This window comes from Phocoena phocoena, chromosome 4 (assembly GCF_963924675.1).
Source record: "Phocoena phocoena chromosome 4, mPhoPho1.1, whole genome shotgun sequence".
In the NCBI taxonomy this organism is placed as follows: domain Eukaryota; kingdom Metazoa; phylum Chordata; class Mammalia; order Artiodactyla; family Phocoenidae; genus Phocoena; species Phocoena phocoena.
Window position 1 is genome coordinate 139,781,742 of NC_089222.1, and position 27,881 is coordinate 139,809,622.

Below are 27,881 nucleotides of genomic sequence, written 5' to 3' on the forward strand. Positions count from 1 at the left end.
CAGTTCCCTGTGCTGTACAGTAGGTCCTGGTTGTTTATCTATTTTATATATAGTAGCGTGTATATGTTAATCTCAAACTCCTAATTCATCCCTCCCCTCCCTTTCCCCTTTGGTAACCGTAAGTTTGTTTTCTATGTCTGTGGGTCTATTTCTGTTTTGCATTATAAATAAGTTCCTTTGTACCATTTTTTTTAAAAAGATTCCACATATAAGCAACATCATATGCTATCTGTCTTTCTCTGACTTACTTCACTCAGTATGAGAAGCTCCAGGTCCATCCGTATTGCTGCAAATGGCATTATTTCATTCTTTCTTATGGCTGAGGAACATTCCATCATACATATGTACCCCATCTTCTTTATCCATTCATCTGTGTGACAAACACTTACAGAGCGAGTGTACGCCACGTACTGTCCCAGGTGCCGGGGACCCAGCAGTGTCCCTGTTTTCGTGGTGCCTGCCTTTGGGTGGGTGAAGTCTCTCTCCCCAGCCCCACATACTCTGCCCTGGAAGACCACGGTCCACATCCCATCCAACCCTTTTGTGGAGGAGCAAGCGAATGTTTACTCCCGTGCAGTCTTCGGCTCATGACAGTTTATTAGAATGGCACTATCTTCCCAAATGTGCTTTTTAGCTTATTAGGTGACTTCATGGTAAGAACTTGATGATGAAGCTAGACTACAGAGGCTTTCTTTGGCAGCTCTACCCTGACAGTCCAAAGAGTTCAGTTCCACGAGAGGGTCCTAAGGATGCTAGCCAGGGCACGCATCCCAAGTCTGCCTTAAACCTGAATAGGAATCAATCCCCCCTCAGGTGGTTTTCTTCCTAAGAATCCTAAAAGCACATACTTAGTCCTAATCGACTGAACCAACTCCTAATCAAGTTTCACGCCATGAATGGAGGTAGTCACCACAAAAGGTATTTTTAGGACCCCAGACAAGGAGGGGATTGTCTGGAAAGCACTGGGGTAATTTGTAGGTCTGGTTTATTTCTGAATCAGAGGCAGTGGAAAAGCTGCTTCAGAGCCCATGGCCTGAGCAGCGGGTGGAGCTGGGCAGTGATTCACGGAGCACTCTGGGCTCCAACTGAAACTGGAGATGTTTATCTTCACAGCTGTGTGTTATTTTTACCCTTACTAAATATTCTCTCTTACACCTGGAATTTCAGCCTCTTCCCACCAGGCCTGTTCCCTTCTCCCTTCTCCCTTCTCCTAAGCAGTTGAAGACGAAATTAATTTAAAAAGTCACCACCAACAGTTAGTTCTTTGTCCCCAAAAGGGGTTTGAAGTTTTCCTGAGAAAGTTTCATGGTTTAAGTGTATATTTCTCTGAACAGCCAAAAATGGTATCAGCAAGATCACAGCACATTTAGAACTTGAAAACTGAGGAGGAAATGCATCCGTTGGGGATTCATCCTTTAGAATAAAGTATTCTGTAGAATAAGATGTCTACAAATAGTTACCTGACAAAGATGTGGCACCTTTTCTATCTTGTGTGCGTGTGTGTGTTCTTTTCTCAAAACACTTTCATTTTTCAGAGAGGAAAGAATTAAGCCCGATAGCCATTATGGTGCTTTCAGGGTTTTATTTTCCTAAAAGGTTATGTAAATTCTGGTTAACCAAGATGATTTTCCTTTCAGGATAGAAAATGCCAAACAGTCCTTGTCCCAATGTCAATATCCACAGTGACCCGATGGGATTCACTTACATCATAAGGAAGAGCACGGCTCTTAGGCTGTTCTCCAAAATGGTGTCCATCCATTTGACACCCCAAGAAATGGCAAAGATGCTCGTGAGTGCTACTAAGGAAGGGGGATGAGAAAAAATCTGCTCCAGACAGAGAGGCAGCCCCAGAGAACTTGACTCTCTCACTAAATCTTCCCCGACTGAGGCCCTTTCAATCCATGTCTCAGCCCTGCAGCCCAATGAACTGATGTCTGTAAAGACTCAAGGCCCCTTACAAGTAGGACAAACTATTACTACCCGACCTCACTAGCACAGTTGGGAAAACCACTAGTTTTCCAGTCTCCAACACTGAGCCGCCCACAGCTTGGAAGGTTTGGAAGGTGGCCAAGCTTAACTAGGAAACATCTTTTATGCCAGTCAGATTCAGAACCTTAAGTCAGAAAGGAACAAATGTGATTATAGCTGCAAATTTCACTGTCCTAAAAGAAGACATAAAGTCTTCTAGAAAATGTAAGAAAATATACATGAAGTCAAATCTCAATGCATCAAAGTAGAAAGGCATGAGGGAGACCAGTCCCAGGGAGCCGCTTTCAAATGTCAAATATTGAGTATTCCAAGTAAAATGAGAAAACTGATGTTAAAAGACCTTCAGCCAAGATGTTGCTCTGTACGCAGGAACTGGGCAAAGCACCTATTCCAACACAATTACACACAGGGAACTGGAATAGTCACTATCCTAAAACTGAGAATTTTTTATTTTTAATTTCAGCCCAATGACTATTTACTGAGAGCCACCACTGGGCTCAGACCATAGGTCTCCCATCACGCTGATTATTTGTTAAATGTGGTTCTGTTTGGAGTCACCTCATGAAGGGAATGTAAAGATGAGTGCATAAAGTAAAATGAGAGGAAAGTAAATTTTTTTAACTGTGTAATAAATACAAGAAATCAAAATATGGTTGGTGTTTGGATTTAATGCCTCTCAGAAAACAAAATATCGGACATATTGCTCATCCATCACCTGGAGAAACTCCACCGTCCCTGCCAACACAGAGGTGATGCCTGGCTAAAGGAAGCAGCCCTGAGGGAGGAAGAGGAGCACAGGCCTGGGGTCACATGGCCCATGGCAGGCGGACTTAAGTTATGGAGACTCAATGGTCTCCATGCGTAAAATGGGTATAATCTTAATGCCATCTCATAGATTTAATGAGGAAATTGGATGATATGTTGTATCCTAAAATCTATTAATAAATCACAGTGCGTTATAGAAATATTAATATCACTCCTCTGGGAGTCTTTCCTGCCTGGAGAAACTGAGTCATACTCTCATCCCTGCTATGGCCAGGCCCAGAGCATCCCCCTGAACTTGTTTGTACTTGTCATGCGACCTCACGGAATCTTTTTCACCTTTGATGGACCGTAAGCTTCTCTTAATTCATCTTCAGAGCAAACACAGGCTATGATGAAGAGTAAACACCAAATAAATGGTTTAGCGCAGAGTTCACCACTTCGAGACTACAGACCTTTGGGGCTAGATGATTCTTTTTGGGGGCAGATGCTGTCCTGTGTGTTGTAGGCCGCTGAGTGGCACCTCTAGCCTCAACTCACTAGATGCCAGGAACGCCTCACAGGTGTGACAGTCAAAGCTGTCTTCAGGGCTCCCCTGGTGGCGCAGTGGTTGAGAGTCCGCCTGCCGATGCAGGGGACACGGGTTCGTGCCCCGGTCCGGGAAGATCCCACATGCCGCAGAGCGGCTGGGCCCGTGAGCCATGGCCGCTGGGCCTGCGCGTCCGGAGCCTGTGCTCCGCAACGGGAGAGGCCACAACAGTGAGAGGCCCGCGTACCGCAAAAAAAAAAAAAACTGTCTGCAGACACTGCCAAATGGCTCCCTGGGGGGCGCAGCCATGGCGTCTGTGAACCACTGGTTTAATGAGTAAGATCCCCTGAACTCGGGCAAGGAGTCCAGAGCTCGTCCTATTTTGCCTGGTGCTTATTAGAGGTAAGTGCAAGTCCCCTGTGTCTGGGCAGATACTTAGAGGGGCCTAGGCTCGATTCTCAGGAGGATTCCAGTTGTGGTTTGTCCACCCCTCATTTGGGGTACACCCCCCAAACCTGGGGCTCAGCCTCACTTCCCTCTTCCTCACTCCATACCCATCAGCAAAACACTACAGTTCTACCTTCCAAATATGTCCAGAATGCAATCACTTTTCCCACCCTCACGCAGGCCTCACCATCTCTTACCCTAACTCCTGAAGGGCCTCCTAGCGGTCTGGGCTTCAACACAGGAGCCAGGGAGATCCTGCTAAATCTAAGTGACATCACGTCCCTCCTTTGCTTACAGCCCCCAGCGGTCTAGCTCGCTCAGAGTGAAGATCAAAGCCCCTCACTGGCCTCACGATCACTCAACCTCATCTCCTATCACTCTTCCCCTTGGTCACTGAACATTAGCCACAACTGTCCTCCAACACTTCAGGCTGACCTCAGGGTCTCTGCACTCACCACTCCCTTTGCCTGGAATATTCTCCTACTGGGTAACCATGGGACCTTCTCCCTCACTGACTTTGGGGCTTTACTCAAATGTCACGTTCTCAGAGGTGATCTTTTCAGGCTGCCCTTTCCAGAACTGCCACCCCCTGCCCTGCTTTAGTTTTCTTTTTTCCTTAGCACTTACCACAATCTAACCTGTTAGCCTTTAATTAGCTATCTGGTTCACTGGCTGCCTTTCCCGTTAGAAAGTGAACTTAGAGAGGCAATATTTTTGTGTATGTTTTACCACTGTATGTCAAGTACCTAAAACAGTGACTGCACATAATAGGTGCTCAGTACATACTTGCTGGACGAATGAATGACTCCATGCGTAACCAGGACGTCTGACACCAAGATGGACCAATCAGGTAGCCCCCTTTTCTGTCATCTTCATCACACTCCAGACCACATGCTTTTTAAATATTACATCAAAAGCATCCTGTCATCTGATCCTAGGCTGGAGTTCTTCACAGCACACAGTGAATCTCCTTCCCAGACAAGAGAGAGAGGCGAGGCCCAATCTCTCACCTCACAGGCTCAGCCAGACAAAAGCCACTGCAGTGAGAGGCGAGCAGGGTGGCCGTCCACCTAGGCAGACAGACTTCCTGAGAGCAAGCCCTCCTCTGCACTTTGTTCTCCCAGATTATCCACTCTATAGGCCACCTTTATCCAGCTCCAGGGATTCTCATTTTTTTCTCTCCCTGGATGCTGCAACGGGACTGTGTTTCTCAGACCAGTGAGGGTCAGAATCCCGGGGTAGGGGCGGGGGAGCTTGTTAAAGCAGGAGTGCTGGGTCCCACCCCCAGAGCTTTGGACTCAGCAGGTCTGGGCAGGGCCTGAGAATCTGAATCTCTAACAAGCTCCCAGATGGTGCTGAAGCAGCGGATCTCAGGGCCCTACTTTGAAAATCGGCGCACCAGGGGACCTCTCACCCAACAGACTCCAACAATAGATTAACGACTCCAGGTGGCTTGGGTACTGGGCTAAGAGCAGGACTCGTAGTGTGGCACACAGAGTCATTCAATTCCAGCTGCAGTGAGCCTCCAGGTGGGCAGCATGGAATTGCCGCGACTTCCTGGTGGGCCACCAGGAGTTTTTACTGCCTGTGGAAGGATGAAGGATGCCCAATTCCACCCGCCTGAGAGTCGACTGAATCTCCGAGACAGGGATGCTGAGAGAGAGTAAAGGCTTGCACACCATACTGCCTGCTTGTGATGGAAGACAATTTTCTTGTGGACCGTATGTGAGTAAGTGTGCGTGTGCATGTGTGTGTGCGTGTGTGTGTTTCTTGGTCTATCTTGCCAGTCTACAGTGGCTTGAGCCTTAGGAACCTCACATAGAATTAAGGCCATCAGCAGGGGGCTCGCTGGAGGCCAGGCAGTTCTGAAGCCCCAGCAGGGCCCTCTGTGAACAGCTGTTCCAGCTGGGCTGCACTGACACGTCTCCATTGTGTGAACACTTGGGGTTTTCTTGTGTGTGAGGCTGGAGTGAAGAAAGGGGAAAGGCAGGGTGTCGGGGACCACCGAAGCTGAGAAATGATGTCTTGTGTCTACACAACGTGCAATTGGATGAGTGTCTGCAAGAATCATGTCCTCTGATACGGCAGCCGCCAAGCCAAACCCACAATTACATCCCTGTTGGCTCACAAGGCATGGTTCCTTTCTCTCCTGTTTCCCTTTCATTATTTTTTATAGAGCTCTGTTATAATGGCAGTAGATCTCATTTCACCACTCGTATTTCATTTCAGGAGCTTGTGTGCGCATTGGGGCTAAGGTTTTGCAGAATTCCATCACTTGCTTGGGAAATTCAGTTCCTCCCTCCTCCAAGCCTTGGCCTTTTCTTCCAAGGGTAATGAGTCGATAGGGACAGACAGGACCATTCCCAGGGACCGTATCTTATGCGGAAGGAGCTAGGTCATGTTCTGGCAACGCCCAGGCTGTACAGGGGGCTCTCCCCCCAGGGGGGGGGTGTTTTCAAAAGAGCACCAAGGGGCCACAAAGGTAACAGCCTGCCCGTTCCAGCCAAAGTCCGATTTTTGACTTACGTAAACTCCCCCTGAACTTGACTTCAAGAGGCAAGTGTACTGTACGGAAGCCCACCACACAAAAGCTCAGAGCAAGGACAATGAGACGGAGCTACTGGGCTGGGGGCCAGGAGATGCACTTCCTTTCCTGCTGCGGTCCCTAACTCCCAGCACCCCTGGCCTGGGGCTTCCAGGTGGTGGGTGAGGCAGCCAGCATCTCCGGAAAGATGCAGGGAGGCGGCACATTTACGAGCTGCATCCTGGTCCCTGGTGCTCAACCACACTCACCTCTGCAGTGTCTCTGCCGCGAGCCCCTCCAGGGAGGATCCCTGTCTCCATGACCTGGGTCTCTGCCCCCTGACACTTTGGGCAGAGCTGGTACAGCCAGGTGCCCATTCAAGGTCTCTAGAATGAAAGCAGAGTCAATGCAGGTCCACGTTCCCTTTTATGGAACTGGAGCTGACACGTGTGAAGATCACGCCGCAAGCTGGCAAAGTCTGCGGATCTGATCCTAGGCAGCCCTGTCTGCCGGCCTCTTCCAATCCTCGAGATGAAATGGGCCTTAGGTCCACTGATGAATTTTGAGTTTTTCCTTCCTCCATGCCCCTTCGGGCAGCCCGTTATGCTCTGAAGAGCAGACTCACCACCCACTTGCAAAATTCCACAAGATCACAGCCTGAAGGCCGGTCCTGGTGACCATCAATCTGATGTGCGACAGCCCCCAACACTTCCCATCCAGCCAGGCTGAGCCCCTTCAGGGACAGGGAACTGGCTACCTCAGGAAATGCTGATTTGCAAATCTGAAAGGAATGGCCCCACTAACCACTGACCAGCCAAGGGGCCAGAAGCACCAGGTGTGGTCGGTGTCCTGTGTCCACCTGGCCAGGCCATTGCACTCAGTGACTTAATCCCATGCCAATCGAGGTGTTGGTCTGAAGGTATTTCATAGATGCGGTTAACATCTACCAACCATTGATTTTAAATAAAGGTGATTATCCTTGATAATGTGGGTGGGCCTCATCTCATCAATTGAAGGTCTAAAGAACAGAACGGGAGCTTCCCCTAAGGAAGAAGGAATTCTGCCTCAAGACTGTTGCATCTGAAACAGAGACACAGACGTAGAGAACAAACGTATGGACACCAAGGGGGGAAAGCGGCCGGGGGAGGGATGGGATGAATTGGGAGACTGGGATTGACATGTATACACTAATATGTATAAAATAATAACTCATAAGAACCTGCTGTACAAAAAAATAAAATAAATTTGAAAAAACAAAAAAAGACTGTTGCAGCTACTCCTGCTTGAGTTTCCAGCCTGCTGGTACACCCTACAGATCTAAGACTTGACAGCCTCCACAACTGTGTGAGCCAGTTCCTTACAGCAAACCTCTTCATTGTGCATTCCACTGGTTTTGTTTCTCTGGAGAACCCTGACGGACACACCAGACCAGCCCCACTGAGCTGGATCCAGCACACGGAGCTCGGAAAAGACGGGCAAAAGACTCTTCTACAAAGAGGATCAATATATGTCTGCCTCCTGTTTCCCCAGAACATTCCACGGTGAGGGGAAGGAGGGCACTTGGTGACCAGCTGACATCTGCATCATAGCTCAGTTCCACAAGCTGTGCTCCTCCCCCACACTCCTCCCCCCTCTGCTCCTCCCCCCACGCCCCTAACCCCCGTGCCCCTCACCCCCGTGCTCCTCCCCCTCTGCTCCTCCCCCGTGTTCCTCCCCCCACGCTCCTCCCCCGACACTCCTCCCCCGTGCTCCTCCCCTCGTGCTCCTCCCCCCTCTGCTCCTCCCCCTCATCCTCCTCCCCCCGTGCCCCTCACCACCGTGCCCCTCTCCCCTTGCTCCACACCAGGCTTGCCATTTCCCATCAAGTTACCAGGCAAATGCAGGCATCCGTGCCCGCCTCCCGGGCAGCGGCTGCTGGGCCAGCACCACCGGACATCCAGGAGGAGGACAAGGACCATGACAAGGCTGACTTCCCTCGGTAGCCGCCACTGAAACACATCCCAGTTTGCTCCCAAAGCTGGAACTGCCTTTAACCATCCTCTGAGGGGAGCATTCTGAGCATCTTAGGATTCCATGAGGGCCTGAGAGTGGAAGCTACTGACGCTTCCATCGTCCCCTTGCAAGAAAATGGTCCAGTTTCTCCAAAAACGATTTCCTTTCCCAGGAAAGAGACCCTCACCTGAGTCCGCAGCTTCGCAGCTAGCTGCCTGACAGACGAACGGCCAAGAAGCTTTCCAAGGTCAGCCGGCCGAGGAATGCCAGAGAAGCTTGCTGGCGGCCTGTGTCTTTCTTGGGGACTTGAAGCCCCTAGGCCAGGCTCAGGGTCACCTCAAGTCCCCCCACCCATCGCGAATCCCTGTGATGACCACCTCGGGCTGGGAAGGCGGCCCCAGGGCTTGGCCAGGAGGGCAGGTGGACATCAGCTCTTGAAGGGAAGCACAGGCCGGCATTGACGGAACCGGTATTCACACTTCTCTCTTATTTATTTATTTATTCGTTTATTTGTTTGTTTGTTTGCTTATTTATCCATTCATCTATTTAAATTCATCGAGAAGGAGAGAAAGTTTCATTTCTGCAACATTGTTCTCACCTCCTCATTCAGTCTCCTTTCTGAGGCTTGCGAAATCCAGATTGGCATTCCTGGAGCTGGCCCTAGGCCAGACTCCACAAATAAGGGCCAGGGCACGGCTCGCTCTGCCAGCTGCCAGCTGGAGACCATCTCAGTGCCCTCTGCCCAAAGCGTTCTTTCCCTCTCTAATTATTTATCTTCCACTCTCTCCATCTCCATCTCTATCCCTCTCATCATCTCTCCCTTGCACACACAGTCTCCCTCTCTCTCTCACACACACACACACACACGCACACACACACATGCACGCGCGCACACACACATGCTAATGTATCTCCCATAGGTAGAAACTAGCCTTGGAAGAAGAACGTTTTAGAAATGCATCTTGCTCTTAATGCTCCCACCGTGACTGCCCCGGCATGCCTGGGATCACGTGACTCCATCAAAAAATAGAATCCATCAATGTTTACAGGGTTGGCTCCACAACTACCCTTTTATATAAACACCGCTACCTTCTTCAGAACAGGATTAACCTGTATGCCTCCAAGTCTCAGAAACAGATACAGCGACTGGTCAGTGGAACCATTCTATCAGATGGATAGGATCTACCTGTAACATATTTACATATAACGAGGAACTGGCCGGGACTCTGGCATCCTGGACCCTATGATTGCCTTTTCTACCATGGTCCTTTCAGAAATCTAGGAATTAGCCCCTTGATGAGGTCTAAGATGGGTCTGCCTTGGCTTGAATTCCCTTTAAAGGACCAGTGCTGTAGCAAATAGGCAACATCAGAATTATCTTTCCCACTTTCAAGAAGAAACTTGACGCACAGAAGTGAACTGACTTCTCAGGGCCCAGGGAAGTTCTGGCCCCTCCCATCTCCCTGTTTGGCACGTCCAGCCTCATGGTTGACATTCCCTCTGAGGGCTGTGACTTGGCACCTTCACGGACACCACACTAGAAGTTGATGCAATGGTTTCCAGCACTTATAAAACATGACACTTATAAAAAACATATTTCGCATTAAAATATATACGTAGCAAAAAGGGCCTATTATAGCTGCGACAGAGTGGGAAAAATGCACTGGGTGTGGAGTCAAACACCCTTGATTGGAATCCAAATTCTGAGTTGCTTTAAGTGCTGATTTGGGTTAGCCAGAAAATGCCTGAATCTCAGTTTCCTCATCCATCAAATGGGGACAAGCATTCCTCACAGGGCTGCCCAGAGGCCTGATAGGCCATCAGATGTAAAAGGGCTTCATACATAGTAAAGCACTAAAAATTGTGAGCTGCTCTTGTGACTCTGGGCAGATCATACAAATTTAAATGAAATTATTCTTTCTTTGTCTTGAGATTTGATACAATTCTTTCTGAATATATATGGGGTATTATATCATAATTGAAATCAGCCTGACTCTTCAAAACTACATCCAATGAAATGCTTTTGTGGGCTTCCCTGGTGGCGCACTGGTTAAGAATCCACCTGCCGATGCCGGGGACACGGGTTCAAGCCCTGGCCCGGGAAGATCCCACATGCCATGGAGCAACTAAGCCCGTGCGCCACAACTACTGAGCCTGTGCTCTAGAGACCATGAGCCACAACTACTGAGCCCATGTGCCACAACTACTGAAGCCCACGTGCCTAGAGCCTTGCGCTCCGCAGCAAGAGAAGCCACCGCAATGAGAAGCCCCTGCTCGCTGCAACTAGAGAAAAGCCCGTGCGCAGCAACGAAGACCCAACGCAGACAAAAATAAATAAACAGATAAATTTAGAAAAAGAAAAAGAAATGCTTTTGAGTGTCAGGGATAATACATTCGATAATTCACTAATACATTCTAGGTGACCGCAGCATTATTGTGACAAACTCAGGAGAGTTAATACTTATGGGTGACACTGGTGCTTGGTTTTAAGTGTAAGTAAAGATGAGAAGAAAAAGCAAGCATCCAAAGAAGATGACAGAGGAGAGAAGGCTGGGGGGCGGGGGGCTGGAGGACACAGGAAGTAGGTGAAGTAGGTCCATTAGCAATGTCATACGGCTTGGACATATGCTACACTGCCTGGCCACTAGCTGACACTCTCCCTCCATGAAAACAGAAGACAGCTTTACTTTCCAGGCAATAAAAACCTCAGAGACAAATTCTGCCATATGTGGGCAAGGCCCCCTCCCACAAAGCCCTCACGTCTGGGAAATGGAATTGAACATCTCATCTTCAAAGCGAGTTCTCGGTAAATGTACTACTGGTTTTACAACCTCTATCCTCCACGCAAACCACTGGAGAACACATTTTCTCAGCATTGCCCAGTGTTACTGTTCAATGCCCTGAGTTTCTGAAACCATCTTGGGGGAAGCGTGATCAATTTCCACTTTGCCTTTTCAAGGGGTGGGAAAACCAGAGGTCTGGGAGAGCAAGAGCCGGCCGTCTCCTTACCTTGAGCCGTTCACCTGGTTAGGGTTACATTCCATCTTGATGGTGACCCTGGCTGGGGGTTGAGACAGCCAGTCCTGCTGAGGGACACGCGGGCTCATCTTGGATGTCTGTCCATAGTCGCTGGAGGAGGACGCGGTCATGTCCGTCTTGGCCAGGTGCGGCGTGCCGTATGCGCACTCAAACAATGACTGGTCCTCGCTCACGACCGATAACGCTTCCTGGACACACAAAGAAACACACAGTCAGGACGTTCCAAGGGACAGTCATGCTTCAAAAAGTTGCTAACTGTACGGTCATTTCTAACTGGGACCCCCTTTTTAGGTCGTTTTTATGGTATCCATTTCCACCTTTCAGCAGCAAAAGGGAGCTGGCTTTCTTTCCCCTAGAGACAGTAAGAGTTGGAACTGGCCGACCTAGAAAAACTTTTGTGCAGGTCTCCAAACATCCCAGCCTTGACCACAGCCGTGCAGATAATACCCATTTTAATCTCAACTCAAGGAAGTGGAATTTCAAAGGTCTTAGAAGACATCCAATTGCATGTGTCATTATTTGACAAATGCAATCTATAATTCAAGCAGACAGGGTACAGAATGGTCGTGAAGATTAAAAAAGACATGTGACGGCTAACACCTAAGCATCTGGCAAAACTGCCACATTCCCAGGAGATTTTGAAGAAGAGCTACTTAGAAGAGTGAGGGGGAAATGGGGCACCAAAGGACAAAGAGACAAAGGTACGAATTTTTCCACTTCTAAGTTCTTAGCTGAAATAGTTTCAAGTGGCGCTTCCATGACGGTGAACATCTGGATGATAAATGAACCAAAAAAAAAAAAAAAGCTGTGATTAGCCAGAGGTCTCCAAATACCAAGATGTTTAAAATACCTAGATCGCTGACTAGCTCTTTTTTTTTTTTCCCCTTACTTTCTATTCCTATCTTTGCTCATTTTGCATGATTGGGTGAGAAGAAATAGAAATGTGTCATTGTTGGAGCATTCTTCTGTGGTTTTAAGTCAAACAAGTGGTTAGCCTATGGCTAGGCGGACATTCTACAGCCAAACCAGCAAAGGCAAATTCGATTGGGAAATTCCAGCTACTTGAATGACGTATCATGCAGCAACTACACAGAAGAACTACGAGACCATCCAATTTTGTTTTCTATAACCAAAACAGAAATCCATGTGATAGTTCATGGTTACTTCAGTCCTTGGGCACCCTCGGTACTGCTATGCAGCTGGTGAGAAGCACATGCTGTCTGGGTCACACATGTTTTTTAAATGGAAACTTTGGAGCCAGTGGGGACTGTGGAGACCTTTTTGTCCAAACTCCTCATCCCCCAAATGGGAAAATCTGAGACCCAGGAAGGTTGAGACCTCACCTTGAGGTGAGCTGCCCAAGATAAAGCAGGGATTTAGTGAACACACTGGTGAGTGTTTTATCTTCAGTTCCCTCCTATCCCCACAGCCTAGGAGGCCCTTCTTATGTTCCTTGGTTGCCGATAATTGTCTACATTAGCACTCCTTTCTTATTCTTTGAATTGATACTTAAATAAGTAAGGATGTTCCCCCCACCCACGTTAATAATAGAGCCCTACGAAGCAGCCTTTCTAAGACAGAAGTCCCCCCACCCCACCTCCTTACGCAGAAGTGTCCGAATCTTTAGGGAACACATGCAATTTCACAAAGCACCCCCCACCAATCCAGTGTGTCCTCCCCCACTCCATCCCCTATCTACCCAGGGACCAACTTCTTCATCACTCCCCGAGTACCTGAACTTCACTGCCAGGCACACGGTGCTGTGAACCAGTGAGCAGGGAGAATCAAAAGGAACAATCTCAATGCTCTGGCTCTCAGAGTGGAGGCCAGGTGTCTGTGCATGGATAACCACCCCCCGCCACCACCCACCGCCACGGTATCTCTAAAATCTCTTAGAATCGCAGCCCTGTGACAGTTTGGGAAAGAGTAAGTTGGGGGTTTAAACAATAACTCAAAATGTAGAAAAGGGTGGGTTGTGCCAGCCAGAGAATCAGAACCAGGCACAAGGAAGAAAAGAAAAAAGGAAGGCATCTTGAACCGCCAGCAAAAGCAAATGCATCAACAAACAGACGGCAACAATCCGAGAAATGGGCACGGTAGATTTGGCGGGGGAGCCTGAGTCACATGGCTCTCTCTTCCAGTCACAAACGGAGTGAGGGGATGTAAGGAATCTAAACTCACAGACATGGGTTTAAAAGTCAAATCGGCACCACGGACTTAGTACAGTCCTGCTAATTAATAAAGGCAAAATTATAGCTTCTTCAATAAATTGTGCAAGACAGGGTCTCCTTTCCCATCGCAGCGCTGGATGGAATGGTTTTACGCACTCAGAGCAAAAAACAAGGCTGAAGCCTGCCTCCATTCTCCCGCCGGGTCCTGCAGACTCCACCAAGCCTCGGAGGGGAATACCATGCTATGTAATGTCAGCGTTGGCTCACCGGTGAAGAGAAACATGAATAAATGTGTGATGTGTATCAGAAATTGGTAGAAACAGGTTAGATATAAGGAGCAGGCTAACCTTTAAATCACAAATGAGAAGAAAATGGCTTTCACAACAAAAAGAGTAACAACGTTAAAATATGAGTATCTCCCCAAGATAAAGTAGGATATTCTCACAAACACAACCAATGAACAAATAAATGTAGCTTAATATTTAAAAACTGGACCAAAATACTAGAACTGAAACCAGGCTTCAGTGTGTGCTTGGAGGGGGAGGAACCCATTCTCACATCTGGCAAAGCATTTTTCCACCACATGGTTTTCTAAAGAAAGAAATCAAAGTTAATTGAGATCGATTTAGGAAAAAAAAAAATCTACAAAAGCTAGAGATAAGCCGGTGGGGGGGGGGGGGTGGGGGCGGAACACACATCTTTTCTTCGTATCTTAAAATTCTCCTCCAAGTCAGTACTGAATAAAAATGAGAAAGGCCATATACTTCAGAATATCAAAAGTTGCTTTTGTTCGCTAGAGGAGAAGCAGTCTAAAAATGAGGACGCTTCAGGATAAACGTTTCATTTCCAAAGGGGTGAAACACAGTCCATATTCTGGAAAGACAGCCCATGCCCCAAAGTGATGCTAATTAAACCAAGGCAGGCAAGCACCTAGGGTTAAGTACAAGTCAGGAAAAGGAAACAAATGAATAAATGGAATATCTCACTCACACACATACACACACACACACACACACGTGCGCGCTAACTTAGCACATCTAAACAATGGAGGAGTCAAAAGAAGCTGAAGGGTGGTCTTCAGAGACCTGCTTCAAAGAGGACCACGAAAATTAACTGCTGTTCTTTAGAAGCAAACAAATGCTATGTACCAACAGCATGGCTTTGTTCACCCACTTGACTTTGTATATTACATGTAGGTTTCATCATCCCTTTGGTTGCAGTATGAACGACAGAGGCTGAAGCATAGGATTCTCCCTCCCCAGCAGCACTGGGACTTCAAAGCAGGGAAAGGATCTAGCCTAGTAGGATTAAAACCAGAATGGATCGCTACACACAGGCTGGTAACCAGGAACACATGAGTCCCTCAACTGTAGCTCTGCAAGTGACTCTTCCTGGCCTCGACGGATGCTGTCCCTGCTTCCCTGCCATCTGGCTTCCCTCCTTGTCTGTGGTCATCTCACCTACCTACCTGCCTACCTGCCAAAGCTGTCGGCAGACGCCCTAGGTAACATGTATGGCTTATTCCCTCAGCACCTTCGGCCAGACGTGGGGACTTGCAAACTGCTTTGGCTGCTTTATGACAGAGAACTCAAAAAAAAAAGTCCAAACCTGGCAGAAATGTGGCATAATTAATTAATATGCCCACCTCTGTGTTACTATAAAAAGACATGAACTTTAGATTGGTGTGTGCGTGTGTGCGGGGTGTTCTTTTCTGTAGCCCCAGGAAAGCTGGGATATTTTGATGTGCCCAGTGGCAGGCTACCAATGCCATTTTTCATGAACTTATGAGAAATGCATAAATTCTAAGCGAACTGCCCCCAAACAAAAGGGACCGCCGTGTTAGTATACAATGTTTATTATTTCATTTGAATACTGAATATGCACCAATGACATGTGAGGACCACTTCTTCAGATTTTGGTCATCACAGTTGACTGACAGTTCTAGAAAGTGAAGAGAACTCAACTAGATTATATTTCATACATGAGACTAAAATACGATTCTATTTTTAAGTAACTAGATTTGGGTAAAACAAAGGTTCCAAAATGCTTAGATTTTTTAAAAAAATTAAAAGTCGAACGCACTTTTAAGCATACTGACATTTCCAGCAAATGATTTCAGACAGCCTAAAACAGATGAATTTTTTTCTGTAACAGATGAATAGTTTGAGAGGCTCCTATGTTTCCAGCAAAAGAATTATAAAATAAGGGTCTGGGCTCAATTTTGCTCTTAACTTTTGATCCCCATGGTTCATAAAAACACTGAAATGTCAATCCAGAGAACCCAACATACTTAAATTTTCATGAAAATCTGGGCGTGGTAAAATGTTGAAACTAAGAAAGTCTTAAGGAATGATCGGCTCTCTTTCACAGCTGGAGCCAGTGGAGCATACACAGGGAAATGATCCTTACGTCGTTTTCAAAAATCCAGAGGACGGCCAGAACTAGGCGTCCAGGGAACAGGATTCCCAAATTCACCCTCAGTTTCCTCAAGTCTTAGGTGCCTCAAATAGTTATGAAAAACAAATGGAAAAACTAAGTGGAACAAGCATGTTAAGATTATGGTCATGCTTTAGAAAAAAAAATTCTTATAGAAGTCTCTGGTATCACAATACACTTTAGGAAGCCAAGGTCATCTTAAATCAATAGTCTGCCTTTCCCCCACACACATAACCAATCAGAATCTGGAACATCACATAACTGCTTACACTGCGATGAATAAGCCATCTTTAGCCACAGTCTCTTGACTCATAAACAGCTGATCCATCACATAATAAACCAGGTTACCTTGGTAAGCACTTCATATGCAGTATCCCTTTCAATCTTATTACACTGATTTTAAGATACACCTTTTTTCACATTTTACGAGCTCTGAAATCTGGATGCATCTCACCATCGATGGCATGTCATGGGTTATTGGCAGCATCTCTTCTCCTTTCACGGCCGGTAAAATAATGGTTCGTTTTATCATCAATGACATCTTAATTTTATGAAATACAGTCCTGACAATAGTCTTATAAGGTCAGGTGTCATTCCTGCCCACAGGTGAGAAAGCAGGATTGGGAAGAAGGGTAATGTCAACATGAGGACAAGGTAGCATCAGCGTTCGTGTTGGGGAGTGGAATCACTCCCTGAGGCTGTACACTCGCCACTCTGGGTGTGACCAGAGAAAGAATAGGTTGGGCTGATGGAGGTCAGATGCACAGGGCTTCACCGCCTTGAAACAGCTGTGGAAGAGCAGAGCTGACAGCACAAATAAGAGACGGAACCACCTAGAAAGAGAGAGGCTGGTGGAGGGAAGAGGTGGGAGAAGGCTGAGGGGATAAATGCCCAGAATCCCAGGACTTCGATGGAATTAAAGGATCAGGAGAGTAAGTGGAAAGCCTGTTGGAAACTAGGAGGGAAATTCCTGAGTACAACACGCTCTCTTATGAGGCTAAAAGCTATGTAGCAATAGGTCCCAGATACGTTTAATTAGTCTTTCTTACTTAATAGTTTAAATCAACAAACCTGTTCTTTTCATTGGTTAATCAGATAATTCAGACCCAAATTGATGGCCGTGTATTGGGGTGTGTTCATTGCAGGAGGATGCCTGGCTTCTCAATCAATACTGCAAGGGAAGAATAGGGCAGGTAGGAACACCATTTATAAATGTTAGAGCCAGTGCACGTGGTGGCCTTAAATGGATGTCTGCAGACCTAATGATACTGGAAAACTATTTATTAGGCTGTCTCAAGCCCAGTTGTTTATAGCTTCTCGGGCTTCCCTGGTGGCGCAGTGGTTGAGAGTCTGCCTGCTGATGCAGGGGACACGGGTTCGTGTCCCGGTCCAGGAAGATCCCACATGCCGCGGAGTGGCTGGGCCCGTGAGCCATGGCCGATAAGCCTGCGCGTCCGGAGCTTGTGCTCCGCAACAGGAGAGGCCCGCGTACCACAAAAACAAAAACGAAAACAATTGTTTATAGCTTCTCTTCAAGGCAGAGTGCATGCAGTAGATGCTTCTGGAAAGTCTACTCCTAATCACATTCAGAGGATAAAAAAGCAACACAAATACGTCTCTAGGAAAGACCTCCACTCCATGTGCCCAACAAAAGGCCAATCCTTCCAGAATTTTATTCTCAACGTGTATATTTTTGCATTTGAATATTGCCAACATCTCATGGGATGAGAAACTTCCTCTGACCGGTATCTTTTAATTACAACACAAAAAAAGCCAAACAGTGTGAGTTAAAAGATGCATTGTCAGGCTGAGTGGGAATCATTTTGCCCCGTCTTGATATTATTTTCTTTCCTTAATTCTTCAGCGGAGGAAACATTAAAATCATATATTAAATGCAGCATCTAGCTTTGTGCTCACGTTTTTCTCATTTAACACATTGCTATTTTAGTCCTTCAAAAATATAAAAATCTTGGATTAACCTCAAAGGAAAAATGTATGTAGGCAAATGAAGTCCATCTAAAGAGAGTGTTTCCCCAATGTGGTATCGCTTCAGTATCAAACACGTTTACAACTGCAGTACCAGCCCAGCGCTAAGAGAATGAAACCCAGGACTGGTGCAGAGATACAGACATACAAATATATTCATATACATGCACACACATACATATTCATACGCACATGTATGCATACTCACACACACATACACATATTCGTATACACATGTCAATTTCCATATACATGCCTATACATACACACACATAAATATATTCGTATTCACACACATACATATTCATATGCACATACACACATGCATAAACATAGACACATATCCATACACATGCATATTCACACACATGCATATTCACACACAGTCACACATATACACATACATATTGAAATATACGTATGCACATACATATCTGTACATGCATATTCATATACATACATATACACATATTCATACACATGTATGCATATTCATATACATACATATACGCATATATTTACATACACACATACATATTCATATACATACATTTACATAACACACAATATATATATATATATATATCCATCTATCTCTCCATCCTTACTATCTTTGCTCATTGAGCACTTTAGAGGACCTGTACACAGTCCTTATTGGTCAGCAGACCCCCTAGGGAAGATGGTGCCTAAATGATGTAGAAAACCAGGATTCTTCCCTTTTTGCCTTGATTTGTTTCTTTCTCAAACTCGAAGGTGCTTTTCCTCCCCTCAGCAAATCCCTTCAAGAAAAGACTGATCTGGAAACCAGTCTCCTTATGACCTTCAGACGAATTTCCCTGCTCTGAACTCACCGGATTTCTCCTTGGCTCTGAGCAGCGTAGCCAGTCCTGGGAATTCTCTTGCTCACATACTTCTCCCCCAACTGCTGCCTTTATGAAGATATGAGCATTTCCAGGGCAGGATCCTGTGTGTGTGTGTGTGTGTGTGTGTGTGTGTGTGTGTGTGTGTGTCCCTAGCATCCAAACAGCTTCTTAACATCACATTTTGTTGATGCTCCCATTAACCACAGAACTAAGTCATGAAATCATACGAAATCCCCATCCTAATGCTGTAGGTCCAAAAACTTTTTTCACATCAGAACAAAGGAAAATATACTTGTGAGATGAAGTGTGCAGCCAGTGACCAGGAGTTTGGAAGCTAATCGCCCTGGCACTATAGCCTCAGCCATACGATCCTGGAGCACATTACTGCAGGGTTTTACCTGAAATCTACGTAGGCTTGAACTAGGGACTCTGCGTAGTTAGGCAACATATGAAATAAATGACTTACTAGAAAATGAACACTAGCAAAGCAAGGAGAGAAGCATTCCATGGCTAAGCGCAAATCCTAGAATGCTTGCGGAGATTGGAGCATTGTAGAAAAATGTCAAGGAGAGAATAGTTAGGTTCCACATAAGGAGAACTAGATTTAAATGAACCTCAAAAAATTAGAAACCCAACAAACATAATTTTAAAACAACCCTTCTGTTTACTTTCTCAGTTCTATGCAGATGCTCTTTGAAACATTTGAAAGGAGGGTGAGATAGGAATATTTAGCCTGGCCATCAGAGAGTACAGGTTTCAGGCATGCAAGATGAGTTAAGTCTCTGGGTTCTACAGCACAGCATCCTGCTATAGTTAACAATTCTGTATCATATACTCACAAATTTGCTAAGAGAGTAGATCTTATGTTAAGTGTTCTTATCACAAAAAATATATAAAATAGGGAAAGAGGAAGCTTTTGTAGGTGATGGATATGTTTATGGCATTGATTGTGGTAATGGTTTCATATGTAGATACTTATCTCCAAACTTATTAAGTTATAAACGTTAAATACTGTACAGCTTTTTAGTACATCAATCAAGCCTCAGTAAAGTCATTTTTGAAAAAACAAAAGAAACAATGTGTAAGTGATGTTAATAGCTTCTTTGTTTTCCTACAAAGAAACACATTTTCCCCCCATAGCCTTCTTTCCTTCTTTAGAGATGAATAAAAAAGTGTAAAAACATGTGTGGAAACATCCTGTTTGTGTGTTTTAAGTCAGAATGAGTGCAAAGAATGCAGCACTACCCCCTTCGGATCCTTCTGCACCCTCTTGGTTTTGTGGGGGGCGAATTCTACTCCTGACTTTCCATACTTGTCTGTGTTTTTCTAATCACTGTCATCACGTGACACTCAGAGAATTTCATCAAAAGCCTTCATCTTATTTGTATCTCATTTGAAATAACTCATTTGAGATGAAAAGATGATTTGCTTTTCACTTTGATCACCAAATTTAGGATAAACAATGGAGATGCACCAAAATGTCGGAGACAGCACAGTAGAGCGTGGTGGCCACTGGATTGGGGCTCCGAAGACCTGAGGTGGAAGCTGCCCTTGGTCACTGGGTCACCCTGGGACTTCCACGACCCCACACTGCTCCAAATTTAGTCCCACGTGAGCTGCTGAGGGCTTGTTACAGACGCAGAGTCTGCGTGTCTGCAGCCCTGCTGAATCAGAATCCACTTCATAACATGAACCTGGCACACTCGCATATTCAAGTTTAAGTCCTGCTGCCTTATCCTTGCTTGAGTCTCAATTTCTTCAACTATGAAGGTGATGTTGATAAGAGCTGCCCCTATCCCAACCAGGGCTCCCAATGGGCCAAATGAGCTAGTGTATGTAAAAGGTTTTATAAGCCTTAATGTTGCATTTCAACTATTATCCCATCCTGGAAAGCTGATGTGACTGACCCAAATTCTCCATGGGGTTCAAGACGGTGGCTTGGACTATCCATTTCAAATCCTATTCTTCTAACAAGCCACGTGCCAGGAAAAGTACATTGTCTCTTGTATGCCATTAGTCACTCATTCTTTGTTAAGTACTAAATTTAAAAGTCAGGTATCTTTATCTAACATGGGGAGAAAGATGAGCTGGCATCTTTGCTTTTATTGTCGAGAGCATTTAGTCCAATGTGATTTAGCCTTTATGGTGCCCGGTCCAGTTTGTACATGGGTTTTTGGTTGTAATTCTACATTAGTTTGTTGGATGTCAATTCAATGTAAGTTTTATGTGGGAAGGGATCTGGATTACCTGTTGAAAACTGTGGCCTCAACAGCTGGTACGTACCCTGGCATGTTGTTGTTCTCTACAAAATGAGTGGATGAATGGATGAATAGGTGACTGTATGAATATACCACGTTCTCATAACACAATTCCCGTTCATTTCCCTAAAATTGTACACGGCACACAGCTGATGTTCCTCAAACTCCCCAAAAAAGTCTTCTCTTCCAGGATGTGGGATCCACGATGCTTTTCATCTTAACTTTCCCTAAAACCTCATGAGATTTTTAACAAACTTGGACAAGGAAGTGATTCTACGGCAGTCTTGCTAAGAGGCTCACGGAACTCTTTTACTCTTCTGATTTCTGAAGCTCACTCAGCCCAACCCAGGTTGGGCTGCAAGTGATTCAGGTTCCAAGAGGCACAGAGGACCCTCAGAAGGGCACCGCCATGCCCACAGTGTGACAAAGTTCATTAGCAGTTTTCCTCTATTGGAACAGCCCTCTCTAAACCCCAAGGGAGAGATGGCACATCATACCTCTCACCTCCAGGAGCTCCATGCAAACAGGCAGCTCTATGCTTGGCCTTTTCAAAACATACATTCAGACGCTAAAAACACAGTGCACTGCACATCTGGAATGTGTCTCATCCATGAATCTCTGACACATGGATTCACTGTTTTCGAGAAAATTCCAAGAATTTTATTCATGAGAAAATTTTGGCACAATGGGAAACGCTGGCAAGCATTAGATAGCAGCAGCAGATGTGCTGGCCTCCGCCCCCAGGCCTGCGGCTGGTTCAGCCCGTTTGCATCAGGTACCTATCTCGTGCCTTCAAACTTCCAACTCAAAATTCCCCATAAAAGAGGGAGCCCTTAAGTTTATTAAGTGATGCGGTTCCCCCCAAAATGGGTGCACAGTACCAGATGCACTCTGCAAGTGTCGGGATGGGCATGTGGGAATCTAAAAGGGGCAACAGGAACACAAGGTCACTGATGTGAGATGCAACTGCTCCCTGTGCCTCGTGCCCTGCAGCCACGGCCTCCTCGTCTGTTACATGAGGGTCTGGTCTCCTGATGTTTCCTTCCTGAGGTCCCTCCTTGCACCAAGATGAAATCTACTGTATTTAACTGGTGACATTCTCTTCCTGCTGGGCCCAAACCACAGGCCCCACCTTCTCCATCTCTGAGCAGCTACGTGCCTAAGGGGAAAACCTATCACCTGGGGAGCTGCCGAAAGTTCCTATGAGTTCAGGTTCAGAGTGAACTATGGGCTCTTTCCAGGCTGCCCTGGGTTTTAATTTCCTCTGGATAACTTCTTCCATGCTCATGGTGGGAGGGTAGTCAAGACCCTGAGAGCTCATTTCATGTCTTCAACTGCCATTAGGACCTAATCTCCTGCATGGGAACTCTGGGTCTGTTCAGAAAACACATCAGCCACAATAAAATACAGTTCTACTAACAAAAAGCCTTACAGAGATTGGGAGTCTCGTGGCGGGAGGGAGCATATGTAAGAAGCCCTCACTTTTCCCAAGGTGCTCCAGGGACCTCCTTCCTCTCCTTTCCATCCTCATTCCCAAGTAACTGTTGTCAAGGGCCACACAACGTATAAAGCAGACATGAACACGAACATTTTCTTTTTCTTAGACACCAACTCCCATTGTGGAAAGAGCTGAGAGCTCACCCACGGTGAGGGACCAGCCCTGCCAACCCTCACTTCGGCTCCACGAATGATGACGCCTCTGTCCCTGGGGCTGGGAGGCTAAGCCTGTGCTTTGCACCAGATTTTCTAGCACATAAATCCGTGCTGGTGGCTGCACAGGAAGGGGACCCAGGAGCTAGGGTATCATGACCTTTGTTCCTGCTCTGCGCTGAGCTCAATCTCTATCATGTAGTTCAGGGCACGAGAGAGGACCCTGTCATCAGAACACTTTTCATGCACCAACCAGCTGGTTACCAGCGAGACCCGATTTTTACAATTCTGGGAGTGTTGACCTCAAAACCTAATACGTTTGAATTATGCACTGCAAACTCGTCCAACAATTTCAAACTACGTATACATATATCATACGCAATGAGGCTCTCCTGAGCCCCTCTGTAAATTGGTCTCTTTAAAAATCTGTAGATCCGTTCCTACCAAAACCACTCTAACCTGCAGAAAAGCTTGGTGGCCTGAAAATCTTCATGATGTCTATCTACCCCAGGGTCTAAACTTCGGTTTTTAGATTGTCTCTTTACTTGGACCTCTTTACTTATTATGCTGAATCCCCAGGGAGGAAGCAGAACCATGAATGTCTATGTCTACCCACTTTTCCAGGAGAAAGAGGAAGTCTCCAGGGCTCAGAACTGTGTGCAGTGTCATATACATGTACAGGCACAAAGAGAGCTGCTGGACAGGTGCGAGGTCTGTGCAGATGTATCTCCTTTCCGAGGGGGTGGAGTTTCCTGTCACCCACCCATCTATTTTGCATAATGAGCCTTATGGGGAGGGGGCACATCTACTTAAAAGGGCAACTTACTTAGTACAAAAGATGATTTGCCGTCCTGTCTTCCAGTCTGGTAGACTTGCACTGATCACTATTTGCAAGCAGAGGGACACTTTAAAAATTTAAACAAGGTGTAAAGAACTGTGAACCTTGCTTTTCAAAGTCTGATCCTTGGACCAGCAGCATCAGCATCACCTGGGACTTTGACAGAGAAGCAGAATCCCAGGCCCCAACCCAGAGCTACTGAATCAAAACCCTATTCAACAAGATTCACAAGGGGAATGGCAGGCACATTTAAGTGTGGAGAACTGGGTGAGAGGGTGGTCTAAGTTTCCCAAAAGAAAGAAAAGGTAGGGCTGGGTGAGAAGGGGGAGGGGGAGAGGGCAGACTACTTCTTTTAATTAGAGTGGTCAGGGAGGTCTTCTTGGAGGAGGCGAGCCCTAAGCAAACTTGAAGGAGGCCCAGCGATAACAGAACAAGGCCAGAGGTGGTTTGAGGGTGGGACACAGGGCTCAGGAACAGCCATGGAGGAAGTATTGTCACAGGAGAGAAGGGACAGGAAGCGCTAGCAGTGGACAAGGAGGTAAGCCAGTTGCGGCTGGGGGTCGTTGGCAGGACCTGGGCAGTACTGGGAGTGAAATGGGAGCCTCTCTAGATGTCTTGGCTAAAAGCCCAGGGATTGTCTTCTTTCCTAAGATATACTAATATTTTCCACCTCGTATGGGCTGTGCAAAGAAAATACTTTCTATCTTTTGAGTTTTATTATTTTCTTTTTTTTTTAACTTTTTATTTTATATTGGAGTACAGCCGATTAACAATGTTGTGATAGTTTCAGGTGCACAGCAAAGGGACTCAGCCATACATATACATGTATCCCCTCCCATCTAGGCTACCACATAACACTGAACAAAGTTTCCTGTGCTATAGAGTGAGTTTTATTTTTGGGTTGGCCAAAATGTTCGTTCGGTTTTAAGTAAAAATAAAAGACATTTTTCATTTTCACCAAGAATTGTATTGAACAATGGATTCACCAACACAACGAACTTTCTGGCCAGCCCAATATTTTCAAAGCTCAATGTGACTTGCATGCATGTATCGTGCACACCACGTGTACACCAAAAGCCCCACCTCACAAAATGTTACGGCCATCCTTTGCTCCCCATGCAGTGGGGGCTTCTGTTCGTCATCATACAGAGGAACTGTGGGAATTCAGAATATGTGTTTTTCATTCAGAGAGTCTGTAAATGGCCATGACCGCTGTTAAAAGGTTTTGCACAGACAGTAAATACCTCCCTGAGGCTCCTCTGCCCCCACCACTCTTCACGGGCAGCCTCAGGGAGCCCTACCTCTGGAATCAAGAGGAAACACAGCACCAAAGGGATCCCCTGATCCCAAGTCAGCTGTGTGAGGCCCACAGATTCTGGCAGCTCTGGTGGCAAATGACAGGCCAGAACATCACTTTCTGCTGCCACCCCCCCCCCGCCCATGCTGGACTGAAAGTTTCAGGGCTTGAGCAGGGATGCAGATGACCAGGTATTTCCTCTTTAAACACAATGATAAGCGTGCTTCAGGAAGGAGGCATTTAGAAGAACTGTTTATTGTCCTTGCCGGTGGAGAACCCTAATTCTCCGAGCTCTATCTGGTGGAAAGTGCCTCCCGGTTAATAATAATAACAGCGACTTCCCTTCTGCTGCGGAATTTTCTCAAGTCATCAACATAGGCCTCGTAGCCATCTCTGAATCCAATCTCGACATTCAGTGTATAGTCTGTGTATTAGTTTTCTAGGGCTGCGAAACCAAATACCACAGACTAGGGGGGCTTAACCAACAGAAACTCATTCTCTCACAGTTCTGGAGGCCAGAAATCCAAACTCAAAGTGTGGGCAGGGTTGGTTCCTTCTGAGGGCCATGAGCTGCTCCAGGCCTCCCTCCCTAGCTTGTAGATGGCTGTCTTCTCCCAGGGCCTTCACAAAGTCTTCCCTCTATGCATGTCCGTATCTGCGTCCAAATCTCCCCTTTTTATAAGGACGTGGCCATATTGGTTTCAGGCCCAACCTCATGACCTCATCTTGATTACCTCTGTAAAGACCTGATCTCCAAACACGATCACATTCTGAGGTTCTGGGGGTTAGGACTCCCACATATGAATTTAGGGGCACACAATTCAACCCGTAACAGGGCAGAGAACGTGTCCATTTTCTTCGGGGGGGCTGCTGTGCGGTGTGCGGGATCCTAGTTCCCTGATCAGGGATTGAACTGGGGCCCCAGCAGTGAAAGCGCAGACCACTGGACCACCAGGGAATCCCAAGAGAATGTGTCCACTTAATTCACTGCCTAGCACAGTGCCAGGTACCAGAATAAGAACAATAAGTCAGTGGTTCTCAAAGTGTGTTCCAGGAACCCCCTGGGGTCCCAAGACCCTTCCAGGGAATCTGCTGCTTGACCGTTTTCATGACATGCTAGGATATTATTTGCATCTTCCCGGCTCATCCTCTCACAGGTGTACAGCGAAATTTGCCAGAAGCTACAGGACATGTGATAGTACAACAGATTAACTGCAGGGGCAGATATGAGAATCCAGCTGTCAGCTGTTAAGCCAGACGCCGAAGAGATTTGCAAAAATGTAAAACAATGTGACTCTTCTTACTAAATGTGTTTTTGGAAAAGATAGTGATTTTTCATAGCCATGTGTTATTTAAATTAACATATAATGGGCTTATTACTGTTATTTTAAAATAAATTCATTAATAAATATTTTAAGAACATCTCAATTTTTATTTCTAATTCAGTAAACATCAACAGATATAACCCATATTAACCACTGCCCTTTAGGGTCCTGAGGCATTTTTCAGGGTGTCAAGGATCCTGAGACCTCAAGTTTGAGGACCACTGCTGTACAGAGGTAAACTGGCTAGGACCTAATCTTTCTTCTCTGAAGTAACCCACAGTCTTATGGTGATAAGATGCTTTATAAAGAACATATTTTTAGTAGCTAAGTGCCACAAAAAAGGAAGTTTGTTGGCCATCCCCTTAGGTTAACAACAGAGAGTTCTCATTAAGAAAAACAGAAAATCTGATCTCGACCTAGTGATGTGTTCAACTTGGAACATAAGAACTTACAACACCAAGAGTTGGAGGGATCAGCATTTTATTGGCCTCTCAACTGATCTGCCAAGTGTTGGCCCCAGACCCCCAACACTGGACAGAATCTACTAAAGAAGCAGGTTGCCCACCCCCACCTAGTTACAAACTACCTACAAACATCTATTTCCAGCTGAGCCTTCTTGAAAGTGGCATGCCTCTTGGCAAAACTAGAGGAGGTCCATGAGGGAACCCAGACCAGCAGGAAATCAGCGGAGACTGAAGACCACCTACCCACTACCAAGCTGGCTGTGCTTCGGATCCGAGCCAGCCTGGGAAACTGGTCCTGCGGGCGAGGGGCTGCAGGGCCCAGGCACAGACTCCCTGCCCATCCCCCAGCGATCCCATTTTGGCACATCTGGTGCATCTTTGGATGCACAGGTGGCACTCTTCAATTAATGCTAAGGACCACGCTCCTTTTTTCTTAATGACCAGGTTGTTTTAATTTTTAAACTCGTCTCTTGGGAGATCCTCCCTGTTTATATCCTTGTTAGGGATTGCACATAGCTATCTCATTTTAAAACCATTTCTCCAAGGTATCTGATTCAAATGACAAGTAGTTGGGTACCCACCATGTGCAAAGCAACTAGGGTGGGCACTGGCGGTAGTGATATAAGATGGATCATTCTCAAAGTCTATTATTCTAGACAGACTGTAATCACTTTAGTAGAAGGACAAAACACCTGGGAGAAATGATGCATCAGGACTGGGGGAATGCAGGCTCCATGAGGGCAGGGGTGTTTTTTTCAGTGATGTTTCACCAGTGTCTGTAAAAGTGACACACACACACACTGAATATCTATTGCATAAATTCTTAGTATGTAGGTGTCAAGTGTGGTGCTGAGTTTGTCTACTGCTTGCATGATGGAGGGAGGAAGGAAAGTAGGAAGGAGGAAAGGAAAGAATGAGGGGAGGGAGGGAGAGATACTCTCCTTTCTCTATTGGAACAAAAATTCTACTGTCACTCTCCTGCCCTAAAATAAAATCCGATTTCCCAACATCTTCTGGCCCCTAGAAACCCATAAATCCTGCAAAGAGGGGTCTACAGCTTGTTATTCTTGTAAACTATTTCTGCACTCACTTGTTAGTGACCTGAGCAATGAAGATAACTTCCGATCAACCAGAAGAGGCAGGTTAACTTGGCAAGGCACGACCTACATCATTGTGACTTCGTGGGAAAATCCTCCTATTCTACTAATTCAAGAAACATTTGGATGGGCTGCTGGGAATCAGGATTCAACTTTGGATTCAAGTCACTTGAGTTAAGGGCCTTGTTCTTTATCTGGATGAGGTCCCACTTTG

General features: G+C 46.1%; 1 protein-coding gene across 5 annotated transcripts in view; it reads right to left on the reverse strand.

Moving 5' to 3' along the window:
- Nucleotides 1-27,881, reverse strand: part of ERG (ETS transcription factor ERG) — a 109,877-nt gene that overhangs the window by 51,114 nt on the left and 30,882 nt on the right. For 2 of the 5 annotated variants that reach the window (XM_065875759.1, XM_065875757.1), the window contains exons 1-2: nt 12,626-12,634; nt 11,253-11,470 (exon numbers count right to left, since the gene is read on the reverse strand). In XM_065875759.1, the coding sequence (XP_065731831.1) occupies nt 11,253-11,392 (140 nt within the window). In that variant the 5' untranslated portion in view covers nt 11,393-11,470; nt 12,626-12,634. Of the gene's footprint in view, nt 1-11,252; nt 11,483-12,625; nt 12,635-27,881 lie in introns of those variants that run through there. The other 3 variants (XM_065875755.1, XM_065875756.1, XM_065875758.1) reach the window with 2 other exon arrangements.